Below are 19,845 nucleotides of genomic sequence, written 5' to 3'. Positions count from 1 at the left end.
TGAAGACGCCGCATCCCCTAGCGTGTTTGCCAGCTTTGGGAAAGATGCTGGGGATGAAATCCAAGCAAAAGCATGGTTAGATGCTTCTCAGTTACTCTCCCACAGTCAGGTCAACCGCAGCCTTGTATGGCTTCTATTGGTGGCAGTTTTCAACTCAGAAGTCTAACCTTTGAATGTTAATAATAAGTAAAGCATTAACTTTAAAATAAAGTCTTTTTTAAAAAAAAATGTTTGTGAAACAATGGAGACACTCCTGTTTCCACCTAGCTGTAGACTTATTTAAAGAGCTTCTGAAAGAGTATTTTTCAGCTTTCTAGGTGTTTATAAGAGAGCAGAAGTTTAGAATATTCTCTGAGCACAGGAAAGGCAGTCTCTGACTTCTTTGTTAGTGCACCACCTTGCAATCACAAGCTTACTTTGTTTTTTACATATGCTAAACATGGTTTATTGATTTTCTTATGGATGCTTCTGGCATTTAACATTAATTTGCATAATCTTTCTTTATGCTTTGTCTCCAGTTTTGCCAGGTTCTGAATGTCACCAAAATTATAATGTGTGGGTTTCTGCTCAGCTTAAGGAGAAAAAAAATGTGTATATATATATATGTCTTTTTAAGGCTTCATCTATGGCATATTGGAGTTCCCAGGCTAGGGATCGAATTGGAGCCACAGCCACAGCCACAGCAATGCCAGATATGAGCCATATCGGTGACCTACACCACAGCTCACGGCAACGCCAGATCCTTAAGCCACTGAGCAAGGCCAGGGATCGAACCTGTGTCTTCATGGATACTAGTTGGGTTCATTACCCCTGAGCCACGACAGGAACTCCAAGAAAAATATTACATGTTGGAACTTGTTTCCCTGTGCTGAGAGTCACCATGTCCCTCCACAGTGGGAGCTGAGGGTCCCATGTGACTCCCAGGGCAGCTGGCAGGTGTGACTTTCAGATGCTGGTGCAGAGAATGAATTCCCATGCTTATTGCTCATCCCACTTCCTGAGGGCTGCTGGAGCTCTTGGCTTGATTGGAAGAAGGCAGAGAAGACCGTCCCAGGCGTAGGATGCTATAGAATCCATGTTATCTGCAGCCAGAGGTCTGGCTGAATACTCTTTCAAGGACTGGGTTGACGATTCTTTGTGCTTTCTTAAATAACTAAGTTAATATTATGTCTTGAAATTACTGTGTTGTAATCATTGTTGTTGTTACAGTCATCACATATCTTTTTTCCTATCTTTATTTCAGGTCCCCATTTTGCAGCTGTAAATAGCAATAATGAGATTATTGTTACAGATTTCCATAATCATTCTGTCAAGGTACCACGAACTGATCAATTGTTGTTAACTTTTAACTGCTTTGATTGAGGAATCGGTCTGGAAGAAAACGTAATGCCCACATAGACACCCAGAACGTAGAGGAGTTAATCTGAAAGAGTAGATTTTTGCTCCTCCTTAAAGATGCAGGTTTCCCGAGTTTCTATTGTGGCACGGTGAAAACAAATCTGACTAGTATCCATAAGGACACAGGTTCGATCCTTAGTCTCACTCAGTGGGTCGGGGATCCAGCGTTACCGTGAGCTGTGGTGTAGGTCACAGATGCAGCTCGGATCCCAAGTTGCTGTGGCTGTGGTGTAGGCCGGCAGCTGCGGCTTTGATTGGACCCCTAGCCTCGGAACTTTCATATGCCACAGGTGTGGCCCCAAAAAAAGAAAAAAGAAAAAAAATACGGGTTTCTGTTTGAACATACAGGCTTTGAAAAGTCAGAAAAGTGAACAAAATATGGTGGCCATACGTTTCTTAATTTGAAGCTGGTGTACATGGCGGTGCCTTGAAAATTAAATTTAAAAAAGCAGTCCCTTGAACTTAGGGAGCCAGAACTTTCTGAAGCTTAATGTCTTGCAGCTCTTCAGTAAATTAAAACCAGATCACATTTTTTTTTTTCAATTTTCTACATCATCAGGCCTTTCAAACCAAATGAGATATCAGAACTCAGCTAGAACAACAGATCTGGGGAGGGGAACATTCATCCAGAGCGTTTCCTACATCCTAGATGTTCCTTAGGGAACAGCATCCACCCCTTCTTCCACATAGTTTAGTACATCTAAACTCTCCCACCCGGTAGAGGGAGGAGGGCGCTTTGACCTCGGCTATGAGCAAATCAGGAAACAATAAAGTGGTTAAAAACACATGTCTCACCTACTGGAAGGAGAAAATGTGTCGTAAACTAAAGTTTGCTCTTAAAGACCATCATTGAGCAACGCGACTTAAGAACAGTTTGCAGTGATGAAAACTAGAATAGTAGCTAAGGATAGGATTTCAACAGCCAAAGCTACTCTCGTCTGTGTCCCTCCCCACTTTATGTCCCCAGCTCTTCCTGAAAGAAGGTATCTATAAACTGAGTAAATAAGGGGAAAGGCCTTGAGCTGCGGTGGTGGGTACCAAGTCCCTGTGCCAAGAGGCGAGCACTGGGGGCCTTGGTGGTGGGGCAGGATGAGGAAAAGAATGCCCACCTTCATTCACTGGGCAGCCTGCTTCCTGCCGTGTCATCTCCAGAGCTGCTGCCCTCGTGGTGGGGATGCCTTGTTAAAAGGAAAAGGACGGGAGTTCCCATGGTGGTGCAGTGGTTAGTGAATCCGACTAGGAACCACGAGGTGGCAGGTTCGATCCCTGGCCTCGCTCAGTGGGTTGAGGATCCGGTGATGCTGTGAGCTGTGGTGTAGATCCCAGAGGCAGCTCTGATCTGGCGTTGCTGTGGCTGTGGTGTAGGCTGCCAGCTATAGCTCCGATTAGACCCCTAGCCTGGGAACCTCCATATGCTGCGGGTGCGGCCCTAAAAAGACCAGAAAAAGGAAGGACAGTGGAAAGGTCTTTGGAGGAGGAGGGAAACAGAGCAAATAGGCAGCAGGGCCTGGGCTTGTGACCAACGTCCCAGGGGGTGTAACAGTCCTGTGCGATGAGCGTCACTACTCAGGCTGTTATCACGCTTCCTTACCCTTCACTCACTGTCTAAAGGAACCATCGTTTAACCTGGTGCTTCCCACCAGAAAGAAACCGATCTAGGTCTTCACAGTGCAAAGGCCAGCAAAGTCTGGCATAGATGCTGCCCTCCTTCCCCAGAAGACAGTGACCTTAATCCAGTCGCTCTTTTCCACTAAGCGCCAACAGTGGCCTCAGAGCCTTTCCTGTCCCAACACTGCAGGGAGCCTCTAGGCATCATCTGGCACTGGTATGTGGGTCAACTCCTTTTGACACCTGATGACACTGTGGGAGGAAATGTTATATATATAAGAACCAAAATGCAAGGCTGTAGCAATAAACAATTTCTTAAAAATAGGTACATATAAAGTTCTGTAAATATCCAGAAATAGAGATGTCTGTACCTAAGCCTATCAGGGAAGACTTCCAAGTGGAGGTGGTATTTGAGGTGAGCAGAATTTTAAAATCAAAAGGATTATCATCAAAGTTACAAAACCCATCTGTAAAAATCTGTTATTAGGAAGTTCCTGTTGTAGCGAATCAGAAATGAATCCAACTAGTATCCATGGGGATGTCGGTTCAATTCCTGGCCTCGCTCAGTGGGTCAGGGATCCGTCGTTACTGTGAGCTGTGATGCAGGTTGCAGATGCAGCTCAGATCCTGTGTTGCTGTGCTTGTGGTGTAGACTAGCAGCTACAGCTCCGATTCGACCCCTAGCCTGGGAACCTCCGTATGCTGCACCTGCGGCCCTAAAAAAAGCAGGAAAAAAACCACAACTGTTATTAGAAAGCAAAACCGGCAGTTCCCCGGTGGCTCAGCAGGTTGAGGATCCCATGTGGTCACTGCCGTGCCTTGGGTCACTGCTGTGACATAGGTTCGATCCCTGGCACAAGAGCTTCCACATGCCTCTGGCACCGCCAAAAAAGAAAAAAAGAGCAAACCTATAAAAATGATTTCAGCTTATCCTTCTGCCTCTTAATATACTTTTACCTGAATAAGTATAAGCAACTAACTGACATTTTAGATGGGAAAAACAGAAAATGTGGATAAAATCATGCTTAGAGTCTTATTATTAAGCACCTGTTAAAATTTTAATTCTTTCAAAATGAGTAATCTGCAACTGATACAAATTTGGTAACACTCTAGGAATAAGAATATTTAAATAACAACAACTCCCTGCTTAACCGAATTAGATAATAGAGAATTAGAGAGTTCTTAAGAGTTCTCTTTAGCTCCCCTCCCACCCACCCACTTGGGTCAGCCTCCCCTCTGTCAGAGGCTCTACTTATTAAAGCCTCAGGGTCATATAAAATCTCTGTTTTAACTAAAATATATTCTGGAAAAAGTTTATTTTAAAAAGACTTTTTCTTATTCACCGGCTGCCATCACCCCTCCCTCCGCCGACCCCGTCTCTTACTCGCTTACTCAGTGAATTTTCCTTGCTGTAAAGCCTACTCTTCTTTGTTAACTTAGTAAAATGGTAATAAATTCTGAGTATCTGGCTTCCTTCTCTGATTCAGCTCTGAGTGACCATCCATCCTGATAGAAATACCATGCCCATTCTTGAAATTCGCTATATTTAAAGGCAGAAAGAATAATGTTGGAAATTACAGCTTTGCTTACTCATAGTCTGTCATATTTGTATATATTTTATAATTTATAACAAAAGTATTTTTACATGGTATTTAATAATAAACAGAAGCCAGAAAAAAGAAGTGGTTTAACAAACACTAAGTCAGAAGTTCCCATCATGGATCAGTGGTTAACGAATCCGACTAGGAACCATGAGGTTGCGCGTTTGATCCCTGCCCTTGCTCAAATGGTTAAGGATCCAGCGTTGCCGTGAGCTGTAGTGTAGGTCGCAGACTCGGCTCGGACCTGGCATTGCTGTGGCTCTGGCATAGGCTGGCAGCTATAGCTCCGTTTGGACCCCTAGCCTGGGAACCTCCATATGCTGCTGGCGTGGCCCTAGAAAAGACCAAAAAAAAAAAAAAAAAACAAAAAAACACTAAGTCAGATATAGGCCATAAACTGGGGAGTGACAAGTAATATAAGGTCTAGTTTGGAGACTGCCCCCGCTTTTTAAATGATTTTAATTTTTTCCATCATAGCTGGTTTATAGCGTGACTGCCCCCCTCTTTAAAAGAATGTCTCAAATAACCAACTCAGATATTTTTAAAAGCCATAATGTTTGCTTAACTCTTTTAATGAAAAGTATAATAATTTAAAAATATTTCATACAGGTGTTTAATCAGGAAGGAGAATTCATGTTGAAGTTTGGCTCGAATGGAGAAGGAAATGGGCAGTTTAATGCCCCCACGGGGGTAGCGGTGGATTCAAATGGAAACATCATCGTAGCTGACTGGGGCAACAGCAGGATCCAGGTAGATTCAAACGCCGATTTATTTCTTAAGAGTGACTGGTATTTGCTGACGGCAAAGAATTGCCTGTCCCCCAAACTGGAATGTTTTCTGTTTATTCATTGGTTAGGTAATTGGCCTTAAATCAACAGAAGTACCAGTCTAGGGAGTTCCCCGTCGTGGCTCAGCGGAAACAAATCTGACTAACATCCATGAGGATGCAGGTTCGATCCCTGAATGAAAATGCAACTATTGCATATCAGTTTGTGGAATGCAGCTAAAACATTGCCCAGAAGGAATATTTTCCCTAGCTGTATTGCTATATAATTGACAGATAACATTGCGTACGTTCAACGTACGCAGCTGGTTGATTTGATACACTTATTTATTACAAAATGATAACCACTATAGCTTTACCTAAAACTTCCATCATGTCCCATAATTATCATTTCTTTTTTTTTCCTTTTTTCTCCGAGCTTTATTGAGGTGTAATGGACATACAAAACAATGGCACACATTTAATGCATGCATCTTGATGCATTTGATAATTACCATTTATCTTTTGTGGTGAGAACATTTAGTTCTACTCCTTTAGCAACTTTGCAAAACATAGTACAGTTTACTATCATCACCCTGTGCGTTGGAGTCCCCAGAGCTTATAGATCTTCTAACTGGAAGTTTATACCCTTCGACCAGTTTCTCCCTCATCCTCACTCACTGGTAACCACCACTCTACCTGCAAGGGAAATAAATAGCAGTAAATGCTGCATTAGAACAGAGAATAAGTCAAATCAAGAACCCAAGCTCCCACCTCAAGAAGCTAGGAGAAGACCAAAATAAACCAGAGTTCCCACCACAGGGCATTGGATTAAGCATGCGATTGCAGTGGCTCAGGTTACTGCTGAGGTACAGGTTGGATTCCCGGCCTGGTGCAGTGGGTTACAGGATCCAGTGTCTTGGCTGATGTGGTGTGGGTTGTAGCTGTGGCTCGGATTCAATCCCCGGTCCAGGAACTTCCATATGTCTCAGGGGTGGGCATTAAAAGAAAAAAAAAAAAAATTGAAAGCAAGCTGAAGGAAAGAAATAGTAAAGGTAGTACTAGAAATCAGTTAAATTCAAGACAGAAAAATAGAGGAAATTGATGAAACAGAAAGTTGGCTCTTGGAAAAGATAATGAAACTTGTAAGACTGACAAAGAAAAACCTAGTATCATTTCAGATCCTGCAGGCATCAAGAGGATTATAAGGAATTCTATGAATTGGCATGCATCAATTTGACAACTTAGATGAAACTGACCAATTTCTAAAAAAGTATAAACCCTACAACTCACCCAATATAAAGTAAATTATTTGAATAGCCCTACAGCTATTAAGGAAATTCAGTTCATAATTTCCAAACTCCCCCAAAAGAAATTTCCAGACTCAAATGGTTTCATTGGAGAATAAGTCAAATCAAGAACCCAGATGTGTTTTTTTGTTTTTGTCTTTTTGTCTTTTTTGTTGTTGTAGTTGTTGTTGTTGTTGCTGTTGCTATTTCTTGGGCCGCTCCCGAGGCATATGGAGGTTCCCAGGCTAGGGGTCTAATCGGAGCTGTACCCACCGGCCTATGCCAGAGCCACAGCAACGTGGGATCCGAGCCGCGTCTGCGACCTACACCACAGCTCACGGCCATGCCGGATCATTAACCCACTGAGCAAGGGCAGGGACCGAACCCGAAACCTCATGGTTCCTAGTCGGATTCGTTAACCACTGCGCCACGATGGGAACTCCAAGAACCCAGATGTTTAAAGACAATTGGCACCAGTTCAATTTCTTCCAGAAAATAGACAAGGGAATAATTTACAGTTCACTTTCCAACTCAGCTACTGATGCAATGATACCAAAGCTAGACTAAAATAGTACAAAAAAGAAAACTGTAGTACAGCATAAATTGGCACAATATTGTAAATAAACTGTAATCAAAAAGAGAGAGTGGATAAGCAATGAGAACCTACTGTGTAGCACAGGGAAGTATATCTAGTCACTTGTGATAGAACATGACGGAGGGTAATGTGAGAAAAAGAATGTGTGTGTGTATGTGACTGGGTCACTTTGCTGTACAGCAGAAACTGACAGAACATTGTAAATCAACTATAATAAAAAATAAAAATCATGGGGTTCCTGTTGTGGCTCAGTGGTTAATGAATCTGACTAGGAACCATGATGTTTCGGGTTCAATCCTTGGCCTCACTCAGTAGGTTGAGGATCTGGCATTGCCGTGAGCTGTGGTGTAGTTTGCAGACGTGGCTTGGGTCTGGAGTTGTTGTGGCTGTGGCATAGGCCAGCAGCTACAGCTCCAATTGGACCCTTGGCCTGGGAACCTCCACGTGCTCTGGGTGCAGCCCTAGAAAAGACAAAAAGACAAAAAAAATTTTTTTAAATAAAAATCTTAAAAATAAAGAATAGACCATATTCCTCATGAATATAGATGCAAAAAATATTTAATAGATGGTTATAAAGTAGAGTTCAGCAATATGTGAAAATCTTTCCGTAGTCAAGTGGGGTTTTTTCCAAGAACGCAAGGCTGGTTCAGCATTTTAAAAAAATCAGTGTAGGAGTTCCCTTGTGGCTCAGCATGTTAAGGATCCAGCGTTGTCACTGTAGTCGCTTGGGTCACTGCTTTGACATGGGTTCCATCCTTGACCCAGGAGTTTCCACGTGCCGCAGGCATGGCTGAAAAAGAAAACAAATCAGTTTAATCCACCATATTAAATGGCTAAAGCATAAAAATAATGTGGCCATATCAATGGATGCAGAAAAAGCATTTGATAAGATTCAATACCTATTAATTTTAAAAGCTCAAAAAACTAGAAATATATAGGAACTTTCTGAGTTTGATAAAAGAATTTTCTATGAAAACCTACTGCTAACACCATACTTAATGGTGAAAGACTGAAAGCTTTTCCTCTAAGATCAAGAACAGGGCACTGCTCTCACCATTCTTAACCTCATGTTAGAAGCTCTAGCCAATACAACAGGAAAAGAAAATGAAATGAGAAATGTACAAATTAGAAAGAAAAACTGTCCCCATTTGCAGATAACATGATTTTTTACATAAAAATATATCAAGGGATCTAAGAGTTCCCGTTGTGGCGAAGTAGAAACAAATCTGACTAGGAACCATGAGGTTGCAGGTTCAATCGCTGGCCTCACTCAGTGGGTTAAGGATCCAGCATCGCCTTGAGCTGTGGGGTAGGTCGCAGATGAAGCTTGGCTCCTGCGTTGCTGTGGCTATAGTATAGGCCAGCAGCTGTAGCTCTGATTAGACCCCTAGCCTGGGAACTTCCATATGCCACGAGTGTGGCCCTAAAACAAACAAACAAACAAATATATACACATACATATCAAGGGATCTACAAGACAGTCAATTCCTAGAACTAATAAAAGAGTTCAGCAAGGTCACAGGATACAAGATCAGCATACAATAATCAATGATATTTCTGTTGCTACCGCAACAAACATGTGGAAACCAAAATTTAAAATACAATACCAGTGGAGTTCCCATTGTGGCTCAGCAGGTTGAGGACTTGATGTTGTCTCTGTCAGGATGTGGATTCGATCCCTGGCCTGGCTCAGTGGGTTAAGCATCCGGTGTTGCCACAAGCTGCAGCCTAAGTTAGGGTTAATGTCTGTGCATAGGCCTCAGCTGCAGCTCCATTTCGACCCCTAGCCTAGGAACTTCCATATGCCACAGGAGCAGCCTTAAAAAGAAAAAAAAAATCAAAATACTCTGCATCCTAAAATAAAAACAAAAAATAGTAAAATACAATACCATTTACAGTTGCTGGAAAATGGAAATATTTAGATGTAATAACAAAACATGTCTAGTATATATATCTAAAAACTAAAATGCTAATAAAAGAAAGAAAAGAAGATCTAAATAAGTGGGGAGACGTACTGTTTACATGGATTGCAAGACTCAAGAAAAAAAGTCAGGCGTTCCCATTGTGTCTCAGCAGTAAAGATCCCACCTGGTATTCATGAGGACGTGGGTTCAATCCCTGGCCTCACTCTGTGGGTTAAGGATCCAGTGTTGCCATGAACTGTGGTGTAGGTGGCAGATGTAGCTGGGATCTGGCCTTGCTGTGGCTGTGGCGTTGGCCGGCAGCTGCAGCTCCGATTTAACCCCTAGCCTAGGAATACTGGTGCAGCCCTAAAAAGACAAAAGAAAAAGGAAAAAAGTCAGTTGTTCCCAAATTGACATACAGGTTTACCACAAAATTTCAACAGGAATTCTTGTAGATATAGACAAAATTATCTTAAAATTTGTATGGAAAGGTAAAAGGTCTAGAATAACTAAAACAATTTTGAAAAAAAAGGAGAACTAGAGGAATCCCTCCAGCTGGTTTCATGAGTTATTATTTAGCTATTATATAGCTGTAGTCATCTAGACTGTGTGATATTAGTGGAGGGATAGGCATGTGGATCAGTGGAACAGAAGAGAGACCCACATACGTACAATCAACTGATTTTTGGTAAAGGTGCAAAGGCAATTTAATGGAGAAATGATAGCCTTTTCAACAAATGGGGCTAGAGCAGTTAAGGTCTCCATAGAGAAAAGGAAATGAACCTCACCGTACATAAAAATAAACTCAAACAAGATCATAGACTTAAATGAAAAATGTAAAACTATAAAATTTTTAGGAGTTCCTGTTGTTGGCTCAGCAGATTAAGGACCCAATGTTGTCTCTGGAGGATACAGGTTCAACCCCTGGCCTTGCTCAGTGGGTTAAGGATCCAGTGTTGCCTCAATGTGCAGATGTATAAGTTGCAGATGTGGCTTGGATCCAGTGTTGCAATGGATGTGGTATAGGCCTCAGCTGTAGCTCCAATTCTACCCCTAGCCCAAGAACTTCCCTATGCCACAGTGTGGCCGTTTAAAAAAAAAAAAAAAAAAACACTTTTAGAAGATGATGTTTTAGAATACAAACTTTTAGAAGATTCTAAGAAAATCTTTGGGATATAGGGCTTGGTAAAGAATTTTTAGACGTGATACCAAAAATATGATCCATAAAAGAAAAAAATCAACACATTTGACTGCATCAACATTAAAAACTTTTACTCCATGAAAGACTCTGTTAAGAGGATAAAAAGACATGCAACGAACTGGGAGAAGATATTTATAAACCACATTACCAGACGAAGGACTTATAGCTAAAACATATAATGAGTCTCAGAATAAAAGAACCAAACAGTACAGTTAGAGAGTAGGCAAAAGACATGAAGAGAAGTTTCACTGAAAAGATGTTCTGTATCACTAGACGTTGGGGAAGTGCAAACTAAGACTCTGATGAATTATTACTATGCACTTGTTAAAACAGCTAAAATTTAAAACATTGATAATGCCAAATGCTGGTAAGCATGCAGAAAAACTAGCTCTCTCATACATTGCCAGTGGGAATGTAAAATGATAGCCTTGAAAATAGTTGGGCAAGTTCTTAAAAAATTAAGCACACGCTTACCATAAAACTCAGTAATTGCAGGGGCATTTAACCTTATTATAACCTAGTAAATTGTTATGCATAGAAGTTTTATTTGGAATGGCCAAAGACTGAAAATAACCAGTATGTTTTTCAATAGGTTAATGGCCAAACAAACTGGTATAGCCACTCTACGGAATATAAGAAGACTAATGACACACCTAACTTTAATGTATGTCAAGGGCACAAGTTGAGTGAGAAAAAGCCACTTTCAAAACATCACATGTGTGCCTCAAGTGCGGCCCTAAAAAACAAACAAACAAAAAAAAAATCACATGCTCTATGATTCCATTTTGGTAACATTCTCAAAATGACAAAATTATATGGAAAGAAAATAGATTTGCGGTTGGCAAGAGTTAGAGGTAGTGGGAGAAGGGGAGTAGGTATGACTATAAAAAGGGAGGAGTTCCCTGATGGCCTAGCAGGTTAAGGATTAGGCATTGTCACTGCCAAGGCTCAGGCTGCTGCTGTGGCCAGGGTTCGATCCCTGGCCTAGAAACATCCTCTGTGGCCAAAAATGGCAGCACAAGGGAGATCTCTGTGATGATGGAAGAGTTCTGTGTATTGACTGCAGGGGTTACCTGTGATAAAATGACGTGCAGTTAGTTATACACACATCCCAGCATGAATTTCATGGGTTTTTTATTGTCCTACATGACAGAAGATGTAACCACAGGGGGGAACTGGATGAAATGTACACAGAATCGCTCTGTACTATCTCTACAATTTTCTTTTGAATCTATAATTATTTCAAAATTTAAAAAAGGATCCAAAAAAGTAATATTAATAATGAATTTAAATATGTTTTCATGGTTTAGGAGCAATGATACTCTGAATGGCATTTGGCATTTTGATTGGATAGAAATAATCATAAAACTGGTTACATTCCAGGAAAAAAAAAAACAAAACAAAACACTAAAACGCTATTTTATGGGAGTTCCCATTGTGGCTCAGCAGGTTATGCACCCAACTAGTATCCATGTGGGTGTGAGTTCAGTCCCTGGCCTCGCTCAGTGGGTTAAGGATCCGACATTGCAGTCAGCTGTGCTGTAGTTTGCAGATGTGGCTTGGATTCCACCTTGCTGTGGCTGTGGTGTAGGCTGGCAGCTACAGCTCTGATTCAACTCCTAGCCTGGGAACTTCCATATGCCACAGGTGTAGCCCCCAAAAGCAAACAAAACAAAACAGAAAACCCCCCACTATTTTGTGATGAGGTCTGTAGTCTTTGTCAGACTATCAGAGGGGCCCATGACGCAAATAAATTTGATTTTCCTCTAAATTAAAAACAAAGCTTTCCAATCCTCACTGAAGGAAGAATTTTCTCACATCTCTCTGTGTAGTCATTGCATGGACCTAAGCATGCATTTACAGACGGGGCAGTTCATCCTTACCTGTGTGGTTTGTATAGGTTAACTGTAGACCTAGGCGCTTTCAGGTGTCTCTGTGAGGACCGCCATGGCCAGCAGTTTGAACCTGACACAGGTATCTACTTCTTAGGAAAAGGGCTGTGAAATGCAGCACTGAATGGGGAGTTCCCGTCGTGGCTCAGTGGTTAATGAGCCCAACTAGTATCCATGAGGGCACACGTTTGATCCCTGGCCTTGCTCAGTGGGTTAAGGATCTGGCCTTGCCATGAGCTGTAGTGTAGGTCGCAGACATGGCTCGGATCCTACATTGCTGTGGCTGTGGTGTAGGTCGGCAGCTGTAGCTCTGATTCGACCCCTAGCCTGGGAACCTCCATTTGCCTCGGGGCTGGCCCTAAAAAAAGACAAAAGCCAAAAATTTAATAAATAAATAAACGTAGCACTGAATGCTTTTATTTCTCCAGTATATTTATCTTGCTTAATTATCCCAGTAGACATCAACATTTGAAAGAGGCATTCTGCATCTGATGGGAAGCCAGAAGCAGACAGGGAACTAGGTCCACAAAGCAGTTCTGTTAGGGCCACAGACACTGAGTTCTTTATATCGTGTCTCTCAGAGCACCTGGCTAGTTACCCTGCCTTTTGAAGCCCCCTTTGCACCAACCAGAATGGTCGGAAGAAACCAGCCTGGGCCTGTGAAGGAGAAGTGTGCCTTTTATTTCCTGGAAGCCTACAGACCAAAGAAGATCCAAACGGAGGTGCTGAACCACTGACTTGGTCTAACGTACTCTTTTCTGGAAAGTAAAAAAAAAAAAAAATCATCTCTATTTTTTCTCCTTACACATTGACTCAGATCATTCTTCTGTGGTCCAGCTGCTGATTTTTCTCTCTTCTGATTGGGAATAAAAGAAGGCTCTGAGGCTGGAAGGGGAGAAAGTGAGAAGTAAGGGTTATTTATTCTCCAGGCACCGTCCAGGGCCATTCCCCCCATATGTGAGCACTGTCAGAATGTGAGGGAGATCCTCTGGCCCACGGCATGTCCTTGTCAGTGACCTTGGAGCATAGACGAGAGGAAAAGCCAGGTCCGTGGAGGGGGAGGGCTTGTCTGTGATAATGACCTAAACAAACCTGGAGGGGTTGCACACAGGTGTTTATATTAAAAACATTAGCATCAAGGGTTTTCTAACCCCGACAGTAATAACAGCATCCTATTACTATAACTTTTCCTTTCCCACTCTGACTTTATATTTACAGGTTTTTGATGGAAGCGGATCGTTTTTGTCCTACATTAACACCTCTGCTGACCCACTCTACGGCCCCCAAGGCCTGGCTCTCACTTCAGACGGCCACGTGGTGGTTGCAGACTCTGGAAACCACTGTTTCAAGGTCTATCGGTACCTTCAGTAACAGTGGGCAGCTGGACACCCCTTACAAAGTTCTTACCCTAGAAACTGGAATGGATTTCTCGACGCAGGACCAGATGATACTAGACTTTACATACTGGAAGGAATCATCGTGAACTTTCCAAGGTTATTTCTGAATGTAACGATTTCCTTAAAAAAACTGCATATCTGATTTCTGTAATCCACACTTAGGGTTGAAGAAAAAGAAATCTCTTCTACTGAATCTGTAAAAAAAACAAAACAAAAAACTGCAAAGTTTTACTCCTGTGGACTATGGCTTATAGGACAGGGATTTACATAGTAAAACTAATTTTGCAAGTCAAACAGGCATTAAAAAAGCAACTAGAATATTTAAAGGTATGTGTTAATCCTGTGAGTGGTAGCTTTTGCGCAGAGCTTCCAAAAACAAGATCGGTTATAGTTATATATTTTATTTAACCTTGGTCACAAGACCCAGGGGATCTTCTAACCTCACTTTTACAGTAGGTGTACCCTTGTGACATTTTTTGGGGGGGGTTACCAATCACTGCACATAAATTACTTTAGGAAAAATAACTTTGTCTTGCAAAATCCTCCCATCTGGGATTAGCAAGGCTCTTCCGTTTCGCACCTGAAAGTCAATGCAAATTCCCCATCCTTTTTGAGTTGGATCAGAGATCTTCGTGTGTTTTTTTCACCTCTCCCCTGCTCACTTGGTATCAAGAAAACAAAGTACATTTTCAGGGAAACCTGAAATCCCTAATACTTTGAAAAGCCTATTACAATGGCGATGCTACCTTCTGGTAAACCATCAGCCCCGTGAACTCCAGATTAACGCACTGAAATGTCATCAAGGAAAAGTCAGTCGCGTTGTCTGTGCCATGTTCTCACCTGTGTCTCTCCTCTTCCACTTCATGAATGCAAAAGCTTTACCTCCTGCAAAACGTCAGCACGTGCAGTAGGACACCAGTATCCTAGGACAGAGAGCCATAAGCAGCCCTTTGGAGAACTGATGGTGTCAACCAAAGACATGTGATTGCTTAACGGTTTCCCCTTAGAAAGCAAGTGTTACCAAAGTTGTGTTATCTCGAAAGCATTACAGGTAAGGGCATGTTATGGTTATTTATCGTCTAATGACTAGTAGAGGCATTAAAGGACTATGTATACATGCTTAGGGTAAGGTAGAATGTATCATATATATATATATATATCGTTGAATCTTCGGTGTTTTAAAATAGGCAGCACTCTGAAAGACAGAAGCATCTTCAGCACATTCCTTTACTGCACAGTTTAAAGCCGTCCGAGTAGAGCAAAGCCCTAAAGCAGATTTAATTTTTGCCATTTTCCAGGAATGCTGGTATCAGCTGACTTTTTGTCAGAAAATGGCCTTCTGTGCTTTCAAAAATAAAACAGAACAAAAAACAGGTCGAAAGAAAAGTTGAACTTGTTGCCTTTTGTTGTTGTTGTTGTTAGGGGTGCACCTGTGGCATATGGAGGTTCCCAGGCTAGGGGTTGAATCGGAGTTGCAGCAGCCGGCCTGCACCACAGCCACAGCAACACTGGATCCGAGCCACATTTGCAGCCTACACCACAGCCACAGCAATGCTGCATCCTTAATCCACCGAGCTAGGTCAGGGATCGAACCCACATTCTTGTGGATACTAAGTCAGACTCTTAACACAACAGGAACTCCGAACTTGAGTTACACTTAATTTAAAGTAAGTATAGGAGTTTCCTTGGGGTACAGCAGGTTAAGGATCTGGCATTGTCACTGCTGTGGCACGGGTTCAATCCTTGGCCCAGAAATTCCATGTGCCCTGGGTGTGGCCCCCCCAATTTTTTTAAATAAAAAATAAACTAAGTATAAATGCGTTTTGAGAAATGTTAAGAATCATTTAGTCAATCGTTACTCTGTCACTGATGCTATAAAATAAGACGTGGCCTATTTCCACTGTTTAACTTTCTACTCAGTTCTACCAAATAGGATGTCATGTTTGACATTTTCGGTAATGACTTTGGGACCTTCTTCACTGAAAGCACCTTAGCACTGTACTTACTATAAGACAACATTTCCCACATGTATAACTATGTGAATGTGATGCTTATTGCCGATTAATTTCTAATTCCGCCATTCTCTTATAGAGGACTTTTTTAAATCGAGAAGGGAAATCTAGCTACTTTCAATTATCTATCAAATTTATTATGCCCAAATCAACCTCTTAAAAACATTTTCTTCAGCCAGATTTACATTTAGGTTTCATATTTTCTTAGTTAGGTAGAGTTTTCAAAATATTTGAGTCTGTGACAAAGTTGTAAAATTCAAGAACATTTTTAGAACGTTAAACTAAGACATCGTATCCTAAAGTCAGGGACCTAAGCCTTTGAATTTAAACATTCATATTTAATGAGTGCTTGTTGGGTGCCAGGCCCTGTTCTAGGCACTAGAGATACAGTGATGGATAAAACAGACAAAATTCCCTGCCCCCTTGGGGCTTACATTCTAGAGAGGGAATCCCATTTTACTGTTTACTAACATTCTCCGTAAAAGATAAGCTAGACACTTGATAGCTCCTAAAATGTCTAAAAGTAAACTTTTAAAATCGGTAAAATTCATTTTAGTTTATTTTTTCACAAGTGAAAATGGTTTCCTGTTTTAGATTGTGTCCTAGGCCATTGATCTTAAGACTAGCTTACTTAAAAGGGTTTTATTGTGTTTTTTGGCACATTTAAATTATACTTGTGAATTTGGAAATTAACCAGCTATCCAAACATATCAGACTGGCTATCTCAATAGTAGATGGAATACAGAGCTAATTTTTTTCCATGCCAGTATTGGAGTGAAACTGAAATGAAAGAAAGAGATATTATAATTCAGACCTGTTCCACTGTCTATTCCTAAAACACATGGGCACTCAAGGAAACACCATATTTTCCCCAAAATATGGTTAATCTTAAAATATAGATAAGATTTCAAAATTGGATACATATGTGCATTTACTGTATTTCCCAGTAAGCATATCTTAGGTGAGAAAAGTGCTGCTGCTAAGACACGAATAGACAAGATTTCAATGAAGTTTTGTCACATTCTATGGAAAATGGTTTCTAGTAAACTGAGAAGGATATTCAAATAAGTGAGGCTTTTTTTTCCCCCCCCCGGGCTACCATTATTGTTTGATTTCTCTTTGTCAAGTGTACAGATCCTGTCATACATTCATGATAAGTAGCACTGAAAAGAGACCCATTCAGATTTCCCCTGGGCACTTATGGCAGAAGGTTGCCAGTTGGAATGTAAAGGTCGGTGACAGTGCACTCCCTCCCCCGTTACAGATGTCCGTACCTGCCTCTCCCAGACAGACCTCCCCTGCTGGACACGGGAGGTGGGTGGAGAGTCACTTGACCGTCTAGAAATGCATGAATAAAAAGCCTTTATGACTATTAACCATTTTTTGGGGGAAAAAATGGTTCTTGGTATTTTGTTCAAACTTTAGCCTTCAGCAACTAAAGTCTCCACATTTCCTTATTTTAATTTCCTCTTTGACTAGATTTGAGGCAAGTAAGTACTAAGACGTCCATGCAACTAGAACACACTTGCTTCTGCAATTAAGTATACAGGGTATGTTCTAATGGAGTGAACTGGAATAGCAGTACACTAGCAAGTGTCTGTGGAGCCTTAACATGGAAGGATTCACATAAATGCTTTGGTAATACCTATCGAGTTCATTGGAAGACATAGCAGATAAATGTCAGGTAATCTGGAGATGACTTCAGATGGGAAAAACCTTTCTGGACATTGGGACTCTTAATATCCTCCCTTCACCAGCTTCTGAAAAAGGAGGGCTATTTTTAGTTTAATCATTGAAAAGTAAGACCTTTCCAGGTAGGATAAAATCAAAGCTATTTGCAGCAAACATTGTCTCATTTTGCTTAAAATCAAAAATCGTGATACTGTTGCATTCTGTAAATGTTGCAGGGTTTTAAACTTACAGTTATTTTAATATTTTTGATAACTAGGAATCTAGCATTGCCATAAAGGAAACTAAGTGCCCAATAAAGATGTGTTTGGTATAAATAAATAATTTTTTTGGTTTTGTTTTAAATGACAGTAAGCTACAAATCATGGTGTTAATCTTAAATTTTCTGAAGATGAATTGTGTGGCAGTGATTGTGTGGTCTGTTTGTGGAGAACGTATGAAAGCTATTCCTGTTTGAAAATAGGTGAATAAATTGGCTATGTTGTTCCAATGAATGTACAGCACGTCCATTAACTTTTGAAAGCAACACAGCCTTAAACTCAATGTCTTTGCTTTATGACACAGGAATGTTCTGTCATCAACAGAGTGTATGCTTAGAATTCTTTATATCATTCTCAATTCTATAGCCTTTCAATCCTATGTAATGAGGATGAGGGGTTTTTGCTTCTTTTTTTTTTAATTTTGTACATTCCGTCTTTATAGGTCTGTTTCATACGTTTTGTGTAGAGAACACTAAGTCTTGCTCTCTTTGACACTGACACTGATAGATTCTCACCATTTGTTCTTTTATGAATCAAAATGCTGACTGCCTATTTAAAGAAAAGAATGAACGCTGTGCATCAAAGTGTTTGTATGTTCGTAGCTACATACGTACCACAGTATTTTGGATGCTTTAGTCTACAATAAATCTTTAAATTAATTCTGTCTTGAAACATAGGAGAAACAAGATTTATGTGTATATCTTGACCATGCACAAAATCTCAAATCATTATAATAAAGCTTGTTTTCTCCATTTCCAGGGTGAATGTTTATTTATTTAACCTATTGTTCTCTTTCTTAGTGAAGGAAAATGAAGGTAAGTTCTAGAACATGTGGAAGCTAGCAACACTTCAGCCAAACTGTTTATACTAGTGAGAAAAGGCTTAGTAAATGGGTTTATTTTCCTAATTTCTCTTTCCAGTAGTTTGCTGCTAGTATATGGAAATGCAACAGATTTCTGTATAGTCATTTTGTATCCTGCAACTGTACTGAATTCATTTATTAGTTTAATAGTTTTTTAGTGGCATCTTGAAGATTTTCTATCCATAGTTTCATGTCATCTGCAAACAGTGACAATTTTAATTCTCCCTTTTCAATTTGGGGTCCTTTTATTCCTTTTTCTTGTCTCATTGCTGTAGCTAGGGTTTCTAATGCTATGTTGAATAAAAGTTTTCAAAGTAGGCCTCCTGGTCTTGTTAGATCTTAGAGGAAATGCTTTCAGCTTTTCACTGTTGAATACGTTGACTATAACGTTAACTGTGGGCCTGTCATATAGTCTTTAATATGGTGAGGTTTTCCCCTCTATACCCACTTTGTTGAGAGTTGGGTTTTTTTTTTTTTTATGATAAACAAAGGCTGAATTTTGTCAAAAGCTCTTTCTACACCTATTGAAATGATTTCTATTCTTCAGTTTGTTAATGGGGTGTATCATGTTGATTTGCAGATTTTAAACCATCCTCGCACCCCTGGGATAAATCCCAGATGATCATAGTGTATGATACTTTTATGTATTGTTGAATTTAGTTTGCTAATATTTTATTGAGGATTTTTAAATCTTATGTTCAGCAGTGATATTGGCCTGTAATTTTCTTTTTTTCTGTGATATATTTGGTTTTGATATCAGGGTGCTGCTGGCCTTGTAGAATGAGTTCAGAAGCATTCCTTCCTCTGAAATTTCTTGGAATAGTTTTAGAAGTATAGATGTTGATTCTTCTCTAAATGTTTGGTAGAATTCACCTACAAAGCCATCTGGCCCAGGTCTTGTAGAGCTGTAAACTTCCCTCTTAGAACTGCTTTTGCTGTGTAAATTTTGGATTATTATGCTTTCATTTTCATTTGTCTCAGGTATTTTTTTAAATTTATCCTTTGATTTTTTCAGTGCTCTGTTGGCCATTTAGTAGCATATTATTTAGCCTCCACCTGTTTTGTGTTTTGAAGTGTTTTTTATTTTCTACTTAATGTCTAGTCTCATAGCATTGTGGTTAGAAAAGATACTAGATATGATTTCAATTTTCTTAAATTTACCAAAGCTTGTTTCATAGCCTAGCATGTGATCTGTCCTGGAAAATATTCTGTGTATACTTGAAAAGATGTATTCTCTTGCTTTTAGATGGAATGTTATATATAAAAGTCCCTCTGGTCTAATGTATCTTTTAAGGCCAGTATTTCCTTATTAATTTTCTGTCTGGATGATCTATCAGTTAATGTAAGTGGGATATAAAAGTCTCTTACTATTAT

At 40.3% G+C, this 19,845-nt stretch overlaps 1 protein-coding gene across 3 annotated transcripts in view; it reads left to right on the top strand.

Annotated features, from left to right (window-relative positions):
- TRIM2 (tripartite motif containing 2) overlaps positions 1-15,002 on the top strand; it is a 96,876-nt gene extending 81,874 nt beyond the window's left edge. For all 3 annotated transcript variants that reach the window (XM_047798278.1, XM_047798279.1, XM_047798280.1), the window contains 3 exons: positions 1,244-1,314; positions 5,217-5,357; positions 13,470-15,002. In XM_047798278.1, coding sequence (XP_047654234.1) covers positions 1,244-1,314; positions 5,217-5,357; positions 13,470-13,622 — 365 coding nt within the window. In that variant the 3' untranslated portion in view covers positions 13,623-15,002. The remainder of the gene's footprint in view (positions 1-1,243; positions 1,315-5,216; positions 5,358-13,469) is intronic.
- The last annotated feature ends 4,843 nt before the right edge of the window (positions 15,003-19,845 follow it).

This window comes from Phacochoerus africanus, chromosome 10, assembly GCF_016906955.1.
Source record: "Phacochoerus africanus isolate WHEZ1 chromosome 10, ROS_Pafr_v1, whole genome shotgun sequence".
Classification (NCBI taxonomy): domain Eukaryota; kingdom Metazoa; phylum Chordata; class Mammalia; order Artiodactyla; family Suidae; genus Phacochoerus; species Phacochoerus africanus.
This window is presented reverse-complemented; position numbering and strand designations above follow the sequence as displayed.